Source organism: Podarcis bocagei (genome assembly GCF_964188305.1).
Source record: "Podarcis bocagei genome assembly, chromosome: 8".
Taxonomy (NCBI): Eukaryota; Metazoa; Chordata; class Lepidosauria; order Squamata; family Lacertidae; genus Podarcis; species Podarcis bocagei.
The window spans coordinates 67,624,760-67,648,038 of NC_138133.1; the positions used below are offsets into that span (position 1 = coordinate 67,624,760).

The following is a 23,279-nucleotide window of genomic DNA, read 5'->3' on the forward strand; positions in this document are numbered from 1 at the left end:
ACCTTTGAAATTCAAGGCTTATTTGCGGGTGCGGCCTGCCTCCTGGCACTACCGGTGCTGGCGCTCGGCTCTGAATATAAGCCGCACTTTAACTTTTCAGAGTCGGAATTTGGAAAAAAAGGTGTGGCTTATATTCGGGCCAATACGGTAATTAAATCCACTGGGTTTGTTGCTAGAAGCCAGCATTCAAAGAACCCTATGAATGAAAGGAAAGTACCTCTATTCATGCACAGTTAAGTTTCCTGTTCCCCATCCTCTTACTGTTTGCCACACACACCATGGCCAATAATGTCCAAAATGTTAAATAAAAGCATAAAGTGAAAGAAAAGTAGGGCTGTTTTTTCAGATTCACCTCACTACCTGTGACCCAGATATTGTTGGACTTTGCTGACTGAGTCTGATGGAAGCTGGAGTCCTACAATAGACACAGGGCCACAGGTTCCTCATCCCTAATACAGTGGACACTGGGGTTGCGAACATGATCCGTGCAGGATGCACATTCGCAAGCTGCAGCGTTTGCAACCCGCATCTGCGCATGCGTGGGTTGCGATTTGGCGCTTCTGCACATGCGCGACTGCCAAAACCAGGAAGTAACCGGTTCCAGTACTTCCGGATTTCGGTGGTCCGTAACCTAAAAAAATGCAACCTGAAGTGGCTGTAACCACTTTATTTATCCAGCTAACAGTTGATTACACAAGAATCTAAATTAATTTGAGGTTTTGATTTTACCAGAACATTGGGAGTCACTTTCTGTGTTACTTCCCGGTTATTATTTTGAAATGAGTACAACATTCTGATTCTTTTTGTTGTTAATTTGATTTGTGTTCAGCGCTAGCTGTGAGGGAGAGATTTACTCTGAACATCATGGGACATGGGGCAACTCAGGAAGCTGTGAGGGGTGTGTCTAAGCTTCTTAATCTGGTGCTTCTGAGAGCCTTACCCCTTCTTTCACCTCATGGGCTGCTGCCCCAGATGGTCTCCCAACCTTCAGGAGCACTATAAATACCAAAATAAAATAAAATTGTTTGGCTGGTTCTGGTTAGTAAAATTTGTGGTTTTATGCTTATTTGCCCTTAATTAGAAGCATGATAATTAAATTATTAACATTAAATAGGGAGGTCTTGACTCTCAGATCTTTCAGACACTTTTCCTCAGAGAAGTGTTTTTTGTTTTTTTGTTTTTTGCTTTTTTGAAAGCTTGGTGTTTTGATAGCATTGGAAATTAAGGGATGTTTCCAACTAAGTTATTCTCCAAGCAGACTCTTAAGTTATCCATGTCCATTAATTTAAATGGGTCTACTCTATGACTAACCCCCAAATTTCAGCTTTGTTGCATTTAAGGAGCAAATCACGCATGTGGAAAAGTTTGCTTTGGGGCAGGTTTCTTCTGTTTGCTTAATTACAATAGGTCTGCTTCTTAAATGCACCTTTCTTGTTACAAACCCCAGTATAATAGAGCTGTGTTATTTTACATCATTTGTTACATAGCAATGCAATGTTGATTTCCTTCTCTCTTTTTTTTACTGTTGTCCTTCTCTGCTTTCAGGGACATTCACACCACCACAGGTAAAATCAAGAGAGCTGTGTTACAGTTCACTCCAGCAAGCTGGACCTACGTTCGCTGGTTTGATCCCAAGTCTTCATTTCAAAGAGTGGCTGGAGTATACCTTTTCATGATTATCTGGCAGGTAAAAACAACAACAGCAAACCTATTGAAAACAAAGCCCAGGGATTCTCAGCTTGGGTTGACTGGATCAGGCTGTTTCCTTTTTGCGTTAGTTTCACCTGTGTTCATTCACAAATCCATCCCTTCTCCTTTCTGCAGCAATGCGTTGTTGTTTTTTTAAAATTATTATTATTATTATAAAAAAGAAATCCATATGAAAATAGGTATTTGAATTTTTATTTCACCACAATTCGTTTTTATCATTAATTGCACTTATTAATTGCTTACTTATGAAAAATAACTCAAAACGGCTTACAAAAAAAGTAGCACATAAAGTAAAAGCAGCATGAAACCTAAACAGTAAAAGCTAAAAAAAAAAACCCCATGTTTATAAAAAGGCACTGAACGAAGCCAGAAATATTTTTTTTAAATTTCCAAATTTTAGCTGTTGACATGCTGGCTTAAGCTTATAGAACTTGGAATCTAACAATATTTGGAGGGTCACAAGTTCCCCATACCTGTGTTAAGAGTGTAAGACCAAGACTGGAGAGAAGCCAGTAACAAACCTCCACTCAGCTGTAACGCTCACTGGGGTGACTCTGGATCAGTCACTCTCTCCCAGCCCAATCCATTCCACAGAACTGTTATGGAGATAACATGGGTGGAAAGAACTGTTTGTGCTGCCCTTAGCTTCCTTGAGGGAGTGTAGCATAAAAAATGTTTTAATAAAACTATATGATATGACAAAACTGCCTGGTGCCTGACACAGAAAATCCAGAAGTAGTCCTCGTGGTGGTAAAAATAAGACAAATCAATTTAATCATTTACAAGTGTGATACTTTTTATTGGTACTATAAAATCTGCTTCTCGTGCTATATAAAGGTAGGGCCGGATGCAATAAAATGTTGCTTTTGCAAAGGAAAGTAAATTAACTCCATAGTTGTACACACAGAGAGAAAAACAAAGCAGTATGTTTATCTAGCTCCCAAACACAGGCATTTAAATGTATTGATTACCTTCCCAAAGAATTTAATTATTTTTGTGGAGTTTATAATTTACTGTTCCTAATGGGGACAACAATTCTCCACAGGCCACCAGGAGTGCCATATGTTTATTGTCCTGGAGCAGACCGTAAGCAGTTGCTAAGGAGTTGCATCTGTCTTATTTGTCTAGGATATCAAATGTTCCCAGCTTATTTTCTTCTTTCTGTTTCTTCTTCTTTTAGTTGACTGAGCTGAACACATTTTTCTTGAAACATATCTTTGTTTTCCATGCAAGTCACCCCTTAAGCTGGGGTAGGATCCTCTTCATTGGAATTATCACAGCGCCCACTGTGAGGTACCTTTTGTTTGTTTAATCTTCCTCACTGTAAAATTGCTGGGCAGCAGCTGGGGACCTTGAAAAGCCTAGCTCAGAGATGGGGAGCCAGTGAGGCCCTACAGATGTTGCTCACCAAGCCAGCTGTGGTTGGTCGGAGTTGGAATCCAACAACATCTGGGTGGTCACAGGTTCCTGGCCTTTGCTCCAGCCCATTTACTTTTGGAGATTAAAAAAACCTGGTTTGGGCGTAAAGCTAAACCACAATTTAGTGTTACACACATGAGCAGCAACAAGCCTCGTGTTCATGTCTTCCCTCCTGAATGAGAGAGAGATTGGAAACATCTGCCTCTGCTTTTAAACTAACCAGGGTGTGCCATTATGTCTAAACCAGGGAACTCTGCTTAGCTTAAAACAAGCCCCTGTTTGATCTTGACATGTTTGAAAAAGCCTCTCCTCCTTACAGAGGGGAGGAGTTGTGAGCAGGAGCCATTTCCCGCGTTGGCAGGGGGCATTGCAGCCCCCTGCCCAGCTGGCCTGGCTGCTGCGCCACGCCCCCAGATAGCCAACCAACCAGGTGGAGGCTTGGGGGCGGGGTTTTGCCGCTCAAACGTGGCCGCGGCAGCACCCCTTTAGTTCACTGCTTGGTTCTTGACCTTGCTATGGACCTGTGGTTGGTCGTTGGTCGCCTTGGTTGTCCAAGGGGCCTGGTAGGAATTTTTATCCAACTGGCAAATTGGCACCAGCCACTTGGTTTTTCGCCTACCTCGTAGCAAATCGTCACAACTTTTAGGTATTGGCGGTTAGGCATTGGAATATGTTTGTGTATTGGAGGGCAGGGTGTGGCCATCGCCTACCCCTCCACTGTATGGGTATTCCGGTAAAGGAATCCGGCAGTTGTGGATCCTGTCTGACACCCTTGCTGGTGGCTAGGGCCATGGCACGACCCCCGGTGCCATCAGGGGGAGCTTTCAGTTGTATTTGCATCAAGAGGCTCCTCCCATTGGTGGTTAACCCTTGTTAGACTCACCCCTCCCTGAGGGGGTGGAGTCACGCTCTGTTGTTTTATCCAATGCCTAAACCAATACCTCTCACATGCTGTAATCAATAAAGTTGTGGCCTTTTTTAGCCCATTAACCTAATATACTGTGTCCATGTGTCTTTCTTATCCCCAAGCGGGTGGTGGGTCCTAGAATCACAAACTTGATCTTGACTTGTTTGAAAAAAGCCATAGCTCAAACTAACCAGAGTCTGGAAACAGGAAGCAGCACTTTTGATCTCCTTCTCACAGCTTTGCCAAAGGAGAAGCGGAGAGCACACAAGCCCCAGGCTCACTGCTGCTAAGGTTTAGGGCAACCTTCCTCAACCTGATGCTCTCTCGGGGATTGAACTCTGAGTTCCATCAGTCTGTCAGAATGGGCAGTGGTCAGAAGTGGTGGCACTTGTAGTCCAAAATCCCTAGAGAGCATCTGGTTAGGGAAACCTGGCTTGCTATGTCCAAAAAGGACCATAGGGCATTCCACCCAATTGCTCACTTAGACACTAATACAATTAAATAACAACAAGCATGTCAGGGAATGTAAAATCACCTGTAAAACAGCAGGTGAAATGACAGCAAGTGTGTTAGGCAAATGTATATTCCAGATGTTCAATAATTCCTCGCCCCCCTGGCTACAAGCTTGAAAAGCTTTTAACACAATTCTGTTTCCCATTCAACAGATTTCCATGCAGTGCAGTTTTTTGTTGGAAGTAAAACACATTTTTATTCAGTGGAGCTTACTCTGGGTAAAGGTGCAAAGGATTACAAGTCTTAGTTCCCATTGTTCAAAAGATCTCTGCCCTGAATCGCTTCTTAATTTATAGACTCTGATTCCTTCTTTCCTCAGTCAAATCTCACAGGAGCTCAATTTCAAAAGGAAAAAAGTAGGAGAAACAACTTACAATATTAAAATAGAGACAGTTGGCAGAAAATGCAGACATGTCAATCTAAGCTTAGGGCTGTGGCTGCTTTGTGCTCCTTTGTGTGGCTGCATTCAGGCAAACAGACATTCCACTGACATGCTAGCTGACTTTTCTGCTCACTTTCTCATCCTCAATTGTACATCCCTCTTTATCGCTGACCAAGTTTCAGTCATTGGTTTACAATTGTCACATTCACTTGATCTCCAAGATAGCAGTAGAGAAGTTTGAGGTAGTTCTCAAATATGGCTGAGCCTTTACCATGTTCCAAGTAATTGAGCTGCTTTCTCCAAAAATTGAATATCAGCCCCCACCCCAGTTGTTTTTGCTAACTATAACCTACATGTGCAACTATCTGTTTCATTGAAATTTTCTCCTCTGTTTTTACTTCCAGGCAATACTATGCTTATCTCACAGACACACAGTGCAAAAGGGTAGGAACTCAGTGCTGGGTGTTTGGGTAAGTTTTTGTTGCTGTTGAAAACATTGAGACTATTGTAGTGTTGACTCAGTGACAAGAACAACTTTGCATCCCGAAAGCTTTTAATTACATGCTCCGTGGGGGTTCAATTTCTATTTATTTATTGTTCTTATTTGCTCTCTGTGTAACTCAAGGTGGCAGATATAGGGATGCAAGGCAGATTCCTATCCTGGCACCAACCAGGCCAGCTTGACTTCATCCAAGTTGCTGCCCCACAGTTGCATCCCTTGGCAGCTCTGCCAGCACATCATCCACATGTTGGGGGACACGAATGCAGAGAGGAAGGCTGCTAAACGTGTAGAGGCTGTCCCGGGGAACAGGAACCCTGGCCATTCATGCTAGCATTTTAGTAATATTTCAATAAGTATTTAATAGAAAAACATAACGTGACACTGGTGGGGAGGCAGTCTCTCTCAAAGCTCTATAGATATTAAAATTCCCAAAGCCCTAACAGAGCTGACCATTCCCAGCACCCTTAAGAAACTACAGTTCCCAGAATTCTCTGGGGGAAGTCCTGTGCTTTAAATGTGCCTTAAATGGACAGTGTGCACGCAAACTTGGTTGGTTCTGTTTGTGGCACTCTGTAACATGAATTCTTGGGGGGGGGGAATGGGGCAGAGCATATTGGCGTGTGAAGAAATCTGGTTTGGTATGAACTAGATGACCCCCAGGCTATTTCCAGCTTTCTGTGATCCTCTGGAACCGATTGTTTTCTCTCCTGCACACAACATAAGAGAAAAGGAAACAAATTGGTGTAGAACATCCAAGCCTTTCAAAAGAAGGCTTTCAGCTCATGAGGTTACAAAAATAGCAGCGTTCAGATCAGCATAGTCTGCCCTTGTTAAGAAGGTCACGCTGAGCTAATAGGCCCTGAGGGACTTCTAAACTGCTGCTTTGTGCCCTTGGCAAATTTAAACGGGCTAATTTAATCAGTTGACTTGGCCATGCCTAGGAACATTCCCATGTCATCACTTACTTCATGCCAGATCCATCCTCCAAGTCTCATTCGTAATTTTGCTCCACTTTTGGCAAAGAAGACGAAGCCTGCTTTCCTAAGTACTATTTGTTGAACAACACCACTGGCATTAAAATTAAACAGAAAAGGGGAGGCAGGGGTTGCCTTCTACAAAGTTTAGTGGGCTCTCAGAGTGAAGACATCAAATTCTCTTCTGTTTATTTATTTATTTTACTTCAATAGCTATTTAAACCACCTTTTTAGGGTCATTACCTTTCCAACGCAGTCCAACATAATAACGAAAACCATATTACTAAAATCACATGAAAGAAACAAAGCCAAAATCAGAGCAGCACATAAAACAGTTATTAAAACACAGCACCAAAATAAAAAATCATCCAAACGCTGACCGGAACAGAAAAGTCTTTATTGGCCCCAGACTCTAGGGTATTAAGAGCTATTACCAGCCCCTTACATTGGACCTGGAAATACATAGGCAGCCAAAGTTACTAGTGCAACATAGGTGCAATTGAAGCGTCCAGCCCCTCGAATTGTTTTTGCTGCTGCATGTTGCACCACTTGAAACTTCCAGACCGGGTAAAGCAGAAACCCCACATACAGTTGACGCTCAGGTTGCGAACGTGATCTGTGCAGGATGCACGTTCGCAACCGCAGCATTCGCAACCCACAGCGGCGCATCTGCACACGCGCGGGTTGCGATTCAGTGTTTATGCGCTTGTGCAAAGCGTGATTTAGCGCTTCTGCGCATGCGCGACCCCCAAAACCTGGAAGTAACCCATTCCTGTACTTCCAGGTTTCGGTGGGTCCATAACCTGAAAAAACGCAACCTGAAGCGTCTTTAACCCGAGGTATGACTGTAGAGTGTGTTACAGTAATCCAGACTGCATACAGCTAACGCGCAGGGGACTGAAGCAAGGTGCGACTAAGTCAAATGCAGGAAACATCCATTCTGCTGCAAGTGCCTTAGACAAATTCAGAGCTAAGGGCTGAGAACCACCTGTGCTACATAACTTGCTTTTACTTGGCAGTATTCCGTGCTTATTTTGGGCCAGCTTACTCATTTCTAAGTTGAAAGATAGACTGTAGTATATCTAGACTAAGGTTTGCTTTGTTGTCATTTTAGAATGCTTTGAATGGAGCCTTATAGTAAATTGTTGTAGTTGTACTCTCAGAGTTCTGTTGAATTCAGTGGGACCTTCAGGTAGTATATAAGGATTACAGCCATAACTTTTAGAGAAGAAGTGGAAGAAATAACTTGGCACCTGGATTTGGGGCAAGTCTTCCACCCATTTCTTTTTTACTTTTAACACCTTCACTGTATGTGCCCCTTGATATGTTAACAGAAGGTTGGTGGGAATGGGACAGAGCCCTACCCCAAAGGTCTAAATTTTGGCATTGGTGTGAGGAAGACAACAAAGGGAGGGGTGGGAATGAAAGCAATTGGCAAAAGTTTTTTTTTAAAAAAAAACACCAGACAAAAGGGAAGAGAATGTAAGAAAGGTCTGAATTAAGAGGTCTGTCTTATTTCTAAATAATGGCTGTTGAATTTCCGAAAACATAAAGATGCACATAAAGATGCACCCGTAAATACTTGCGCAATGCTTAGTAGAAGTAAATGGGACTAGAGTTCCCATTTTTACTCTTGGCCATAGCTCTTTGATTGCCTGATGCTCTCTGTTACGAAGCAGGGGCAGGGAGTTGGATTTTAATCCTGCATCAGTTCAGATCGTCTCTTGGTTCAAGGAGCTCAAGACACAAATAAATATAACCAGAGACAGTTAATGTAACAGACAACTTACTAGTATCTCACTGGGGTTTTGTTTTTTTAATGCGGTAAACTGAATTTTCATCTATCTGGCAAAAGCTGCTTAGTGTCTTGCCAGAAGGATTAGGCTCCCTTCCTTAAGTGTAATCTTAAACCGTAAATTAAATGAACTTGCTCATCCAGTGAAATCCTTGTAAAATACACTTAAAGAAGAAAAAGAAAGCTTTTAAGAGAAATAACGGCCAGTATGCATGTATGCACACAGTATGTTTAAAAAGGAAAAAGAGAGAGAAAGAAAGAAATGAAATTCCATAATTTAAATTCTTCATTAAGAAAACCTGGATTTTGAAAACCATATAATCATGCAAATTTCTCCTGTTTTGCATAATTTTATTCTGCCACTTGTACTAGATCATCACAGAGAGAAGCAAGGATCTGTACAAGACCTCTGTCACTAGAAAGTTTATTCAGATACCCCTCTGGCTTCTGAAATCATCATAAACATGAGAATTAGAAACTTGTTCATTCTTTAAAAAAATTAAAACAAAGTTAGGGAATCTGTGGTCCTCCCGAAGTTGTTGAAGTGTTTATTTGTTTATTTATTGAATTTATATACCGCCCTATACTTGGAGTTCTTCCATCACCCTGACCATTGGCCGTCCTAACTGGAGCCACAGGTTCTCCATCCCTATTATAATGGGGGATAAAAGGCAAAGGGACCCCTGACCGTTAGGTCCAGTCGCGGACGACTCTGGTGTTGCGTGCTCATCTTGCTCTATAGGCCGAGGGAGCCGGCGTTTGTCTGCAGACAGCTTCCAGGTCATGTGGCCAGCATGACTAAGCCGCTTCTGGCCAACCAGAGCAGCACACGGAAACACCATTTACCTTCCTGCCGGAGCGGTACCTATTTATCCACTTGCACTTTGACATGCTTTCGAACTGCTAGGTTGGCAGGAGCAGGGACCAAGCAACGGGAGCTCACCCCGTTGCGGGGATTCGAACCTCCGACCTTCTGATCAGCAAGGCCTAGGCTCTGTGGTTTAGACCACAGCGCCACCCGCATATAATGGGATAGTGCTCTACCACTGAACTGTGATGCCACCAGATACCACTTTTATTGACTGACAGAAGCTAGTCTCTTCCTGTCATGGCATGTTCACACATTCACAACATACTATTTATGTTGCCACCCGCCTGCTGGTAATACAGAAATGGAGGCATATATAATGCAAATTATTCTAGCCCATGTACATTTTTTTACATTTGCATTACAAAGCAGCTCTGACTAAGATATAAAAATGCTCTAAGGGGTTGTTTATTAAGGGGATCAAAATTGTAACAAAAAAATGATAGGGGTTTTTGTTAAAGGGGACGGAGCCTGACCCAAGGTAGAGGATTTATTTTAAAGGCTTTCAAAAGTGAGCTGTTTTATGGATGTCCCTCAAAGCTTATTTAGCCCACCATAACAAGAGAGCAATTTATAAACCATCTCACAAAATCATGCAAACACCCACACCCCCCAGTGAAGATATTAAAGCATGCTCTTAAATTAAAAACAGCCTGTACATTTTTTATCATTCCCTCAGAGTTATTGGTTTCCTGGAAGCTATTGTGTGCATCAAATTTGGTCAAGACCTCTTCTCCAAAACACAGATATTATATGTTGTGTTTTGGCTCCTTTGTGTGGTAAGTGGCTCTTTATTTTGCTCCTTAGGTCTTCCTCTTTGGTACAGCAACCATGTTAGTTGCCATGTCTCTTTGGTCATTGGCTAAATGTAAGCCAGAATCTACCCATTAACACAACTTTGTGACCAGGCTGCAATGTTTAACCTAGATGAATTGCTTAAAAATAATAATTGAAGTGGCGGATTCTTCCACCAAGAAATCTATCCCCGGCTGGTGCTCTGCTGGCGTAGTGAAGCTTCTGCCAAATTCTATAGCCAGGGATGGATTCCCCCCCCCCCAATGCCAATGGTGTGTGGGGCCAGAGGAAAAATGGACAGATCATTCAATGTGAATTTTACCATTACCCAGTAAGCTCTATCCTCTCTATCCTCCATCCAGACAAGAAAAAAAGCACTCACAGATTAGAGTACATATTCCAGCCAGGCCAAAACACTGAAGGGTGGTGTACAAAGCAGGTCTGGGGAGAGGTGTGTCGCTTGAGGAGAGTCCCAAAGGCCAGCCATGGAGGCCTGGAAAAGTTCCTCTTTTACCTCACAGGCCAGAGATTCCTAATATTTGCTATCGCCTCTTAAGCAGCAGGCCTCTGGTGTAGAATTCAACCCTAAAATTCATATACATAGTTGTGTTTTGGTTTGTTTTTTTTAATTGGGTGATAGCCCTCCCTGTTCATAGTGGTAGTGTAAAATAAAAACATTTGTAGTATAAATAGGTACTTATGTATACACTAGGAAGAGAGGCTCAGTGTTCATCAACATTGTTCACCTCCAGCGATGCATTGTAAGTCATCCTGAGGCAACTTGTTGAAAGATGGGGTGCGATGCCCTGAAATAATAAAGGAATTAATGTAGAAGCTGGTAGGTTTTGACTCTTCTCCCTCCTTTTCATTCCTTTTCCCAATGTTGTAGGCCGTTACTACTTTCCTTTGTTTATATGGAATGGTTTGGTATGCGGACCACTACGGACAGCGAGAAAAGGTAATGCTTAACTGGGCACAAGGCACATTTTGAAAGACGCTTGTGTGGAAGCCATGCTAAAAGTCTATTTTGCCGAAGCTTGGGGAGGGTAAGGTGTCAAGATTCTAAAATCTGTTCTTGGACATAGAGAAGAAATTACCCCCAAAAAAGCATTTTATTATAAGAGCATTGATTTTGGTTATTTCTAACGGGTTGGGTCCGGATTTTGCCTTCTGCAGACTGAAAGAGTCCTTCAGTCTTTAGAAGGCTTTTGGTCCAGTGGACTCAGGATGCTGAACTCAGTGGTCCTTTTGGTGTGATGCAGCGGAGTTCTTGAGCTCTGAATTGTAGACCTAGCCAGTCTTATTACTCTCCCAAAGAATAGTAAATTGATCTTGCAACACCTTCCCTCCTCACTAAACGGGTGCTCTTGCCTCATGATTTCGTGCACCTCAATAAATCCTACCAAAAAGGAAGGAAATGATCCCTTCTATCATATGCCTGCTGACATGGTATTGAGCACCATGTAAATGGGGAAAAACATAGCGTTTGTTCATGCATAAATTTAAGAAGCCCACTCTTTGCAGGAAGACTTGCATTGCTTAAGCAGAAGTCAAACCCAATGAACTCCCTACTGTGTAGTCATCCCTATCATTCCAGTCTTACAGCTGGAAAAGCAATTTTTAAAATTGTCATTGCACCTGGGCGGAAGGGCAGATGGGAATGCCAAGCACAAGGAGGAGGTTTGGGTTACATAACAAAGCGCAGGGGACACGATTAAGCCTTTTACTCTCCCCTCCTAGCTGTTAGACCTGTATAGCCCGGTGTGTACGTTAGGAAGAACGCACGAGAAAAATGCACTGTGTATAGTGTTTGACCAGTCATCTCTGCAGTTTTCAGAAAGCACGTTTAATAGAGTTTGGAGGCAGTAAACGTAGATGATTGCAAAGGTGGAAACCCCACGATGATCCTCTTTGTCTCCACAGACGCTGTCAGAAAGTGAAGACAGCTCATACATCCCAGATGCTTCCTGGCTTAACTCTAAGTTTACTAGAGGTACTGGTGGTTTGTATGGTACATTCTGTCCCTGCCAAATAGTCCTTGGAGATGTATGGGTGTGGGTGTCCACTCTCTCTCACACACAGATATACAAACGTCTCCCTCCCCACCCACCCTAATCATTTCCTTTTCAGCAGCTTTCTTGGCTGAATTCTCAAGTTGGTTTTTTAATGGCCCTCAAATAGATAGATAGATAGATAGATAGATAGATAGATAGATTTAGTTTAATAGACCACCTTTCATCAGCATGCCAGTACACAATAAAGATGATGCCTAGGATAATGGGCACCCCAAGTGGCGTGAAGCAGCAACTGGGCTTCGCAGGTCTAGCGTTAGCCTTAAGATTCCAGGGCACTTAGTTCTAGGGCACTGAAGATTCTGGGGCACTCAGTGCTTTTTGTAGCCTTCTCCCTGGTTCTAGGGTAAGTAGGTGGCATTTCCAGCCTACAAGGGCCAAGGAGCTGTGACGGGAGGCTTCACCACAGCAAGGACAGGCCTCGTCACCATGGCGCCACTGATGACTGTGGCAGCGAGGGAGGGGTCATGCGCCAGAGATGCTCTGAGGGCGTCCGCCCTTATGCTAATGCCGGCACTTAAAAGCCACCTCAAAGACACGCAGGCAAAGGATCGTGAACGATGGCCTTGTGTTTAACATTAGAAATAATTCACGCTGGAAACGGTGGCTTGAAAGAGAATAGATGAACAAAGGGAACATCACACTTGCCTTGAGTCTTGCCTTAATGCCTGCTTATGCATTGAGGCTTGCTCTCTCTTCTGAATCAGAGGGATGGAGTACCTGTGGCACTCCACTTGTTGTTGGACGGCTCCAGCCATTGTAGTCCACAGTGTGGGACAATGAAAGTTGTAGTCTTCGGAGGGCTCACACGATCCCCATCCCAGTTGTATTGTTAAATTGGCTGGGATCGAAGGAGCTACTTCAGATGCTCTACAACGTTCATGCCCAATGGAAGTTTGTCTTCCTTCTTTGAAGAAATGCGCCCTCATCCCATTTTGTGAGTTGGGATGCTACAGGGTAGGGCTGCCATTTGAGAAACCCAAGTTCAAGCCCTCTTTGGCGTGCAGATCCATTTGCCTGGTTCCTTGGATCTAGGCCCCTCCGTCCTTATGTCAATATGGAGTGGGGGAGGAAACAAAATTACTGTTAAGCATTTTAATAGCCCAGACTTTATATAGCAGTTGTTCTTTGTCATGAATTGAAATTTTATTGTAAATGAAACACTTGTTTCTAAATACATACAAAGAGAGAACATTTATTAACACAGATTTTTCCTTCTGATTTTCAACAAACTTTTTAAAGCTCTTTGTAATCTTTTTTATATACACGCGTTTCTTCTACGTTATATGAAAACACATTTTTCTGTAATATGATCTCTTAATACAATTTCCTAGCAATTCCTTTCCCCCATCTTTTAAAAACTTTCTTGAAATCTATAAAATTCTAAACAAAATAAACTTTTCTTACAAAATATGACAGTGCTGAAAACATTTTTTTTCTTTATATTTTTCAGCTTTAGTGGCATATTCCATTTTGGCAAGTGGTTATATAAATTAATAAATGATGATAATTTGTATATTTTATTTAGGTTTTTGAAACATACCAGCATGTTTCTTTCTTGTGTTTAGTTGTTAAGGGGATCAAATTAAAATGGTCTAAAACTGAATCGTATAAGCTAACAGGCATCTCAGTTCTCTGACTCGCAGCTGAAGTAGCACCACCCACACAAAAGGGGCAGATTTGGGGGAACTACAAAGTTTGCAAAAGTTCAAGAAATATTTTTGAGGTGTGAGGGAACTCTAAAGAGGAGAAGCTTTCCAAAAAGCAACCCGATGAGGGTTGAACATCCTTAGTGGCCACAGAATCCTTTTCCTTTTCCTTTTCCTTCTCTCTCTCTCTCTCTCTCTCTCTCTCTCTCTCTCTCTCTCCCCCCCCATTAAAAAAAAATGTATTCGTGCCCCAAATACTGTTCTGACACCCCATCCAAGGTATATTAAACATGTTGCCTACATATTGGGGATAAGTTTTTTTTGTTGGGGAATTTATTTCCTTTTCCACTTTTGGTTCCAATGTTCCTTTTCCTTGTTCCCTAATTTTTCCAGCATCATCTGTGTTAAATTGTGTTGTTTTATCTTTTACACTTTTCTGTCTGATAATGCCACCATCTACTTCTTCCTTGTTTTCCTTTGCCATTCTTTGTGGTTTACTTAATCTTAATAAAGGGTTGGATTAAACTAACAGACCCCCACTTACAGAAGCGTGCTCAAGGAATTCTGCTGGTGCAGCGGGGCTCCCCTTCCTCTCCTTCATCCCCCCCCCCCCAATTGGCTTTGGGGCTGTCAAAAAATCTCCAGAACAGTGTGCAGGGAGGAGGGGGGAAATTACTCTTACCGCTGGAGCAATTTTAGCTCTGCGTTGAATTCCTCCCAAAGCTTCTAAATTTGGAACCTGGGGTTTGATCGGCTGCTTTGGCAGCCCAAGGCGAAAGTCTCTCCTTCAAAACTGGCCGCCTATGCTACGCAAAATGTCTGGGTGACAAAAAAAAAGCACACGGGTTGAACGCTGTCATGTGTTGAGAAAGAGGTCCCAGCTGATTGTCATCCCTGTCCTGATCTGACATCCATGCAGCCACTTCTCACCCAGAAGTGGCCAAAAAAACTGTGGCCTCATGAGGACCAGAATTGTCCGTTCAGGGGTCCAGCTACGCATGGTCAACTGCATGACAAATGTGTCCTGTTAGTGTGGTTCCCTTTGCAGCTGTGGATAAATGTGGAATCACACAGCTAGAATTCTACTGCTTGATGCCCCTGCAAAGAAGCTCGCCGCAGTTCCTGGGGGTTGGCTGAGTAAAGAGTTAGTTTTGCTTGCTTTCTTCTCAACCTTTCTCTTTATCTCTTCCCCATCCCACCAACAGCAGTGTCCCATCTGCTTACAGTTGTGCACTGCTCTCATCTCCTACCCCTCACTCTTGAGGATCCTCAAAGTTCACATGCATACCCACTAGATTTTCATAGGGTTTGGGAAGCAGAGTATGGAGACCAGGATCTCACCCACAGCTTCTGCCTTGCAAACCTATAGATCGTTGCTTCCCAAACTTGGGTCTCCACCTGTTTTTGGACAACAACTCCCATCATCCCTAGCTAGCAAGACCAGTGGGCAGGGGAAATGGGAATTGAAGTCCAAAAAAAGTGGGATACCCAAGTTTGGGAAACACTGGTCTATAGAGTTATTCTGCCCCTGAGTCCTGCTCCAGCACCTAGTGTTTCCACGTGCTAGCTAGCTTAATATCAAGACTGAAGAAAGAGTTGAGACAATTATGCTACATTGTAGGTAAACAGTTTTCTTAACAGGTGATATAATTTGGGGAATATAATTTGGGAGTTAAGCCACTAGATGGCATAACGGTTTCAACAAAAATGTCTCAGTATGCGTTAATAAATCCAGAGATTTACATTTGCCAGTAAGAAAAGATGCTCTTTAAAAGAACCACATCTCACTTGTATAAATGTGTGTGTGTATGTGACTTGCTTGTTAGGAACGGAAGACAGTCCGCCCAAACACTCCAGCAACAGCGAGAGCCATTCATCTAGGAGGAGGAATCGCCATTCGAAAACAAAAGTAACCAATGGAATTGGCAAGAGATAGAGAGACAGACAAGAGAGGAGGAGAAAGAGAGAGAATCAGTTTCTAGATTTGTTCCAGAAGTGTGCCTCTGAGAGCAAAGAAGCAAAACTGGGCCTGGTTCTGAACTCCCTGCTTGAAGGTCGACAAGAGAATAGACGGAGGAGACAGGGGACAACATCTTCAGCAACCAGAGTCCTTGGACTTTGTTAACATGGAGCTCATCCGTGTATCGCAAATCATTCGCTGCCGTCACTTGCCATCCATTGGCTCAGATCTTCTGCACTTGACACTCAAAACCGTAGTAATATGTTTAAAGGCAAAATAGTTGCTTGTTCCTGAAGGGTTCCTGTGATAGTCTTTGTTCAAGTAGTGTGTGGATGCCTTCTGAAGGCCTTTCTTTAATTGAGGACGATAACTCCAAGTTAACTGGCAACCAGTTGTTGTTTTTTGTTCGTTTTTCAGTTGTGGGCATTTTACATTCTTGTTTGTTTTCAAGAGAACCCTTTTGACTGAAAGATGCTCTGCCTTTGTTCTCAATCTGACACCTAAGCTTTTCTGTGCTGTTAGATTTTTTTCAGGAAATCAGCAGTTCCGTATTTCAGTCAGCAGGGTGCTAAGTATTAGAAAGTAGGTTCATGATTTTGTTCAGGTCATTTTTATAATTTTGTGACCCTGCTAAATGTTCATTGTGTTCATGACATTCTGTTACACAATCAGGGCTGTGTCGGCCCTTGGCAAGAAGACAGGCCCAGAGCCATTGGCACATACACACACATATATATTTATATATTGTTTATTTTCTAACATCTCCGCTGTTTCCTGTATGTTTATCATCACTTCAGCTACACCGTTCTTTTCTCTTTAAAGACCTAAGCTCCCAACAGCAGCAAAATGATCCAAATTATAAACCAAAATTCATGATTAAAGCTTTGCAAATCTCTGCCTGGCCTAACACAGCAGCTTACCCATGGGTGATACAATGTTCTTTGTATTATTGTGGTGTAACAATAAAAAAAACAACCCACATTTATACAAACTAACTCCACTTCTTCCAGGGGTCAGTTTTACAGAATGCTTCAGCAGTTTTTGTTCCCTGGTGTGTGTTTTTTAATCCCCCCACCCACTGGAAAATTGGTCTCACGGCATCATTCCCAAGAAATGAAATAATCATAATAATGAAGTATTGAACCCCAAAATCTTAAGCTGTTGGGATTAGGCCAGTTTTGCATAGATTCTGCTTTCTGTGTTTAGTTGGTCTTTATTTGTGTGTGCCAATCACGTTGTGGGGCTACTTACTCCAAAAGACATGGCTAAGGTGACCGGTTAAGTGAGAACCCACATCCTTTCCATCACCCTTCAGCTGGGAAGAGCTGCTTGCTGTGATAATGTCATGGGATATGCACTGCAAGATATGAAGCATTGTCAAGAACTTCAGCGTACAAGCAAAGTGACTGTAAATAGAAAAAAGACCACCATAATCCATGACTTCTTATGTGCCACAAAGGATCAGCTTTTTGAATGCGCTCACTATGCAGCTGCTAATCCATGGAAAGCTCTGTTTTTCTTTTCAATCATGAATGTGCAAACTCTTGCATCAAAAGCTGCTATATCCTATTTGCTGCAACTGTGCTAAATGTTACCGGCCTGGGGAAAATGTACATGTCTGGAACTTTCCCCGTTGACAAATGTTGGGTTTCTTGATCATATTTTGAAATATGTGTACTTTTACATCTGCGTATTCTTAGCATGCTGCATAATTTCCAAATGGGTTGGTTTTTTGGTTTTGTTTTGGCTGATGCTCAAGGTCACTTAGTTTTCTGTCTTAATCCCTTTAGAGTCAGTTACTTAAGAGAGACCAATGTGTATGTGTGTGTTTTTCTATTTATTCAAGACCAAAGTCAGAAAATGTTAGGGCTCTTCCGAATGAACTTTTCACACTGTTCAGATTAGTGTTAATAATGCCCATTCTCCCGAAGAGCCTGTCCTGTTTTGCAGAGCCTGCAACACGTAGAAATATGACTGCTGGAGTCAGTAATAAAATTCCCACTCACACTGGTAGAGATGCGGCCCTAGTTATAATACAGTGCTGACAAAAGCCATGTTTGTCAGCTGAAACTAGTGCTCACATGCACAGTTAATTATATCCATAGATAGAGTGCACATGCAGATCTTTGGCAAAAATCAGTGTTAATATTTTACTGTGGCTGGAAAACAATGCACCTTGTGTTCACTGGGGCTTTTCAGCCTCTCTCTTCCAGCAGTAACTCCCTGACACACGCTTAGCACCCCCCCCCTTCCCCAAATGCTGCTCCGAAAAGTCCAGGGACCCTGTGAAGTAGCATCCCGTGGAGGCTGGACTGCTGTTGGAAGGGGAAGCCAACATCATAAACATAATCTGTGTGCACACAGATGTACTTTAGACACACACTTTGAATCCTGGGCTCTGTACTTTTTTCCATTGAGGAATTTAAAAATACTTTGCATGAGTGAACTTGGAAGGTGGACAGTCTTTAATCCCCATAGAAAGGAAAGCATCCTATACGAATGTTGTTTCCATATTGATAAATATCAGTAATGTAAAAGTCTTCGTGAAATGCGGCATTTTCTGTAGAGGCACCGCTTATCCTATCTCAAAGTGGCACGTTCACACTCAGTTCAGAGTGACATGTGTGCTCCATGCTTTCTATGGAAATGGAACCTGGACCACTAGAAGAACGCGGGTTTTGATCAGGTCCCAATATGCGATGTGGTCAGACTCGAATGTTTTGTCCCATAACCACTGAACTCCACACTGGGGCTGTAGCACTCTCACCCTTGAGTTGGGAATTCTGGAAGGAATGTATTTGCTCCCATTTTATATGCTTTTAAACTTGCTTTCTGCCTTCTTCATGTCCCCCTCATTCCACTGTTCTCACTCCCCCAGTTGTGTACACTCCAGTTTGTGGTGGCTGTTTTTAAATTAATCATTTACTGTGTGCTTATTGGGAAAAAAGGTTGACCTGGTTCTGCTGGAGACTGTGCTGTATTATCAGTCAATGATGGGGGAGCCCTAACCTTCTGTGGCACAGCCCAAACAGTGGCAACCGGTTTATAGCATTTGCAAAAAAAGCTCTGATGCGAAGAAGCTTATACATACACACACACACACTCGAGGCCAAGAGTACAGAAAAGTTACCCACCCAAAGTAAATCTATTGCTAGCTGCCAGTATTAAACCTGGGTGGAGCACTGTTATGTATAAAAAGACAGTATCTAATGAACACATGGAATCTGGTTTCAACTCTGCTTTTGGTTACTCGCCTGTGAAAAATAAAGCCCTGAATACCTGGGATTAATTTGGTGGCGGTGTTGTTTTTTTTAATTAAAGCTGTGTGTGTTTTTCTTCTGACTACAGTCTTTAAGCAGATAATAAGGCTATGTTGTGTGAATTATCATTGTCCCTACCAGACATAGACATGGTTCACCCCTTTGTGCCCCTCGCAGTAAAAAGGAAATCTGAATCTCTAGTACTGCAGGCTTGATAATGATGAAAATGAAAATTTGACCCAAAAAAGACTTCTTGCTTCTAATGTACTCCCACGGTTGGCTAGTTCAAATTTCTTCTTGAAGTTTGGGGTGCCGATGGCTGTTTTGCTCACACAAGGGGGAGCTCTTTAGCTCATTCTGTATCCAAGAATCAGATTGATGTTCTGGTATAAGGCTGTAATCCTTAGCTTTTCACTGGGAAAACAAATGCATGGGAAGGAATGACAATTATAAACACTGGATTCCTTTTATCAACTAGTATCGAAGTGCCAAGTACTGCAATGTTCATATGGAATTAATGCATTATGAAAAGTAATTTTTTTTCATAAGATTGCAGATGAAAGCAGGATACTCTGTAGCTTCAAGTGTGTGTTTATGGGACATAGAAAACCCTTAATGTGGTGTTATTTGGAAAATGATGTTAAATGAGATGACAGAAATTTTAAGAAAATAAGAATTGTAGCTGAGGAGTAGAACAGCTAAAAAGACTAAATTTTCACCAAAACAGGTTTATTCAGAACAAAATAGTTGAACAGAAAAAATAAAAGTAGCAGACCTATAATTGTTGTTTGAGAGGTCTCCCTGAAATCTGGATATGGGAAGGAAACTTGAGGAACAAACTCCCAAGTTCCCATCAGTCCCAGCATGCATTGCCATTGATCAAGGATGATGGGAGTTGTAGTTCACCAAGATCTGGAGGGCCACAGGCTCCCTATCCCTGTGTGACAGACTGCTTGCTATCTGTAATTGGTTGTTTTTTAGTATAAAATCCATGTGTTCTAATCCATGCAATTCTGTGAAAATAGATTCTGCTTGTCAGCAGAATTCTGCCACTTCCTGTTTTGTCTCTTGATAGAAGGTCTGGTCCGTTTGACCGAACAGCCTGCAGACCGGACAATACAATTCAGAAAAATACTCCTGGATGTAGTATTTTAAAACTGATTTTGTTTCTCCTTGTTTTAAATACAAAATCAATATTGGAGCAATAATGGGTTCCTACCATAAAACATAAGGAGTGCAGTTTTCTGCACATTTTCTGTTTTGCACTGTCTTTGTGAGTTTGTATTTAATACCTGCCCTTTATGGTCATTTGATTTCTATTCACATTTAATGGAAGCAAATTACCTGAAGCATCTGATTTGGAATAGGAAGTGCTTTGGACTGAGCCAAGTGTCTGACAAGCTGCACTAAACAGTTCTTGAGTTGCTTGGACAAGAAACCATTGGCTTGACGTAGCCACAGCAGCATTAAGTACATACCGAGAGCAGATTGGATTATTGTTTTGGGAGGGAGGGATTAATAAGAGGAAAAACAAGAAACTAAAAGCAGGAAGAGTCCTGCTGGATCATTTAGCCCAGCAGTTTCTTTCAATTGACAATATTAAATTGCATTTGGGGTCGGGAGTGGAATTAAAACGATGTTGAAACTGAAATCAATACAGGCATGAGAGTTAGTTTCAGCTTTAACGCAGTGATTCATTAGTGGCTGCTTTGAGATGCAGAAAGCCCACCTCTCTTCCCTGTTAAAGAGGGAATGGTTTGGGACGGAGTCCCGTGTTAAGAGTCTACCGTATTTTTCGCCCTATAAGACGCACTTTTTCCCCTCCAAAAATGAAGGGGAAATCTGGGTGCGTCCTATGGGGCGAATGCAGGCTTTCGCTGAAGCCTGGAGAGCGAGAGGGGTCCGTGCGCACCGACCCCTCTCGCTCTCCAGGCTTCAGGAAGCTATCCCAAGTCTTGCAAGCCCCGCGGGATGTCCCACGAGCTCGCAAGGCTTGCGGGCAGCAGCCTGCACCCAAAAGCTGGGGACAGCGGGGAGGCGCAGAGCCGCCACCCCGCTATTCCCCGACCTGAACTGGAGGCTGGCGGGGGGAGAAGCAAGCCTGCTTCTCCCCCCCCCCCCCGCCAGCCCCACAAGCTCGGGGGATAGGGGGATGGCGAAGCGCCGCCATCCCGCTATTCCCCGACCTGATCTGGAGGCTGGGGGTGGGAGAAGCAAGCCTGCTTCTCCCCCCCGCCAGCCCCACAAGCTCGGGGAATAGCGGGATGGCGAAGCGCCACCATCCCGCTATTCCCCGACCTGATCTGGAGGCTGGGGGTGGGAGAAGCAAGCCTGCTTCTCCCCCCCGCCAGCCCCACAACCTCCAGATCAGGTCAGGGAATAGCGGGATGGCGGCGCTCCGCCATCCCCCTATTCCCCGACCTGATCTGGAGGCTGGCGGGGGGAGAAGCAAGCCTGCTTCTCCCCCCCGCCAGCCCCACAAGCTCGGGGAATAGCGGGATGGCGAAGCGCCACCATCCCGCTATTCCCCGACCTGATCTGGAGGCTGGGGGTGGGAGAAGCAAGCCTGCTTCTCCCCCCCGCCAGCCCCACAACCTCCAGATCAGGTCAGGGAATAGCGGGATGGCGGCGCTCCGCCATCCCCCTATTCCCCGACCTGATCTGGAGGCTGGCGGGGGGAGAAGCAAGCCTGCTTCTCCCCCGCCAGCCCCACAAGCTCGGGGAATGGGGGATGGCGGAGCTGTCCATAATTGCTGCTCATAATTGTTGCCATTAGGCTGTGAGTTAATTCCTGCTACTGCAGCATGCTCCTTTCTTGCCTTATTCTGTTATCACCCTTCCCCAATCCAGTGCCCTCCGGATATTTTGAACTATAACCCCTGTGAATGCAAACACTTGCAATGAAGGGGAAGCAAGCTGGATACTGCAATTTTCTGAAGTAACATCAAACACTGGCAGAAATGTTTATTGTACCTGTTCCTTCACTCGGTGTCCTACTGCAGCGCTGACAGTCTCACTTGGGATTGTCTGTCCCAGTGACAGCTGACTCATAAGGGTAAGTGTGGCATCGTGCCCATTTTTCAAAATGTCTTGGTGACCTTGCTTGACAAGAAAAGACATTACACACTGTTGGCAGCTCCCCCTGACTTAAAAAAAAACAACGCAGGAAAATGAAGAGAAGGGAAGGTACCACTCCAGTCAGAAATAAAAGTTAAAGAAACCCCTGGGGAAAGTTGTCAGTGAAGGCGTTTCCTCCATAGCTGGGCTAGAGATCAGAGTCACACAAGCTTTTTTTTAGAAACTGGAGAGGACATTCAACAGAATACTGTAGTGGGGAGTGCTGCTGTTCAGGATACCAACCAGTCAGCTTTCCCCCCCCCCCCTTTTCAAGATACTCCATTTCATTCCTGCTCACCCTCCAACAGTCAAGCAAGCATTCTTTGGCAACCAGAAAAAGAAAATGAAAAACTCAAGTGAAATGTATGTGGTTGCTCTCACCTGTTTTGCCTTCACAGCCCTGTTAGGTAGGTTAGGCCGAGAGATAATGATGTCTAACTAGTCCAAGGCCACCTAGTGGGGGGTTGAGCCTGTCCAATCTTGGGCTTAGTCCATCGCTCTCTTGTTACAACTACGTCTACAGTGCACTGAGTGGCCCTCAGACTATGTGTTTACAGTGGTATCTCGGGTTAAGTACTTAATTCGTTCCAGAGGTCCGTTCTTAACCTGAAACTGTTCTTAACCTGAAGCACCACTTTAGTCTATGGGGCCTCCTGCTGCTGCTTCGCCGCCGGAGCACAATTTCTGTTCTCATCCTGAAGCAAAGTTCTTAACCCAAGGTACTATTTCTGGGTTAGCGGAGTCTGTAACCTGAAGTGTATGTAACCCGAGGTACCACTGTATTTATATGCTGCTTTTCCACAGTGGACTGCCCAAAGCACCTTATGACATCCCCTCATCATCCAATGCAAAACACTGTTCCCTGCGAAGAGGGATTGCTTGTTAAACCCCTCTGTGAATTGCAGCTCCGGGAGGGGAATAAAGGTATCCTAGCAACTCTTAGCATCCCTGAACAAACTACAGCTCCCAGAATTCTTGGGGATGGGAGGAGAGCCACAGCTCTTTAAAGTGGCATCATAGTGCTTTAAATTTATGGTATAAAGGTAAAGGGACCCCTGACCATTAGGTCCAGTCATGACCGACTCTGGGGTTGCGGCTCTCATCTCGCTTTATTGGCCGATGAAGCTGGCATATGGCTTCCAGGTCATGTGGCCAGCATGACTAAGCCGCTTTTGGCGAACCAGAGCAGCGCACAGAAACGCCGTTTACCTTCCCGCTGGAGCGGTACCTATTTATCTACTTGCACTTTGACGTGCTTTTGAACTGCTAGGTTGGCAGGAGCAGAGACCGAGCAACGGGAGCTCACCCCGTTGCGGGGATTCGAACCGCCGACCTTCTGATCATCAGTCCTAGGCT

General features: G+C 43.7%; 1 protein-coding gene across 1 annotated transcript in view; it reads left to right on the plus strand.

Annotated features, from left to right (window-relative positions):
* The window catches only part of PTDSS1 (phosphatidylserine synthase 1), a 39,390-nt gene extending 20,555 nt beyond the window's left edge, over positions 1–18,835 (plus strand). The window contains exons 7-13 of the mRNA XM_081204681.1: positions 1,546–1,687; positions 2,891–3,003; positions 5,336–5,401; positions 9,750–9,849; positions 10,755–10,823; positions 11,789–11,858; positions 15,413–18,835. Of these exons, the coding sequence (XP_081060807.1) occupies positions 1,546–1,687; positions 2,891–3,003; positions 5,336–5,401; positions 9,750–9,849; positions 10,755–10,823; positions 11,789–11,858; positions 15,413–15,522 (670 nt within the window). The 3' untranslated portion in view covers positions 15,523–18,835. The remainder of the gene's footprint in view (positions 1–1,545; positions 1,688–2,890; positions 3,004–5,335; positions 5,402–9,749; positions 9,850–10,754; positions 10,824–11,788; positions 11,859–15,412) is intronic.
* The last annotated feature ends 4,444 nt before the right edge of the window (positions 18,836–23,279 follow it).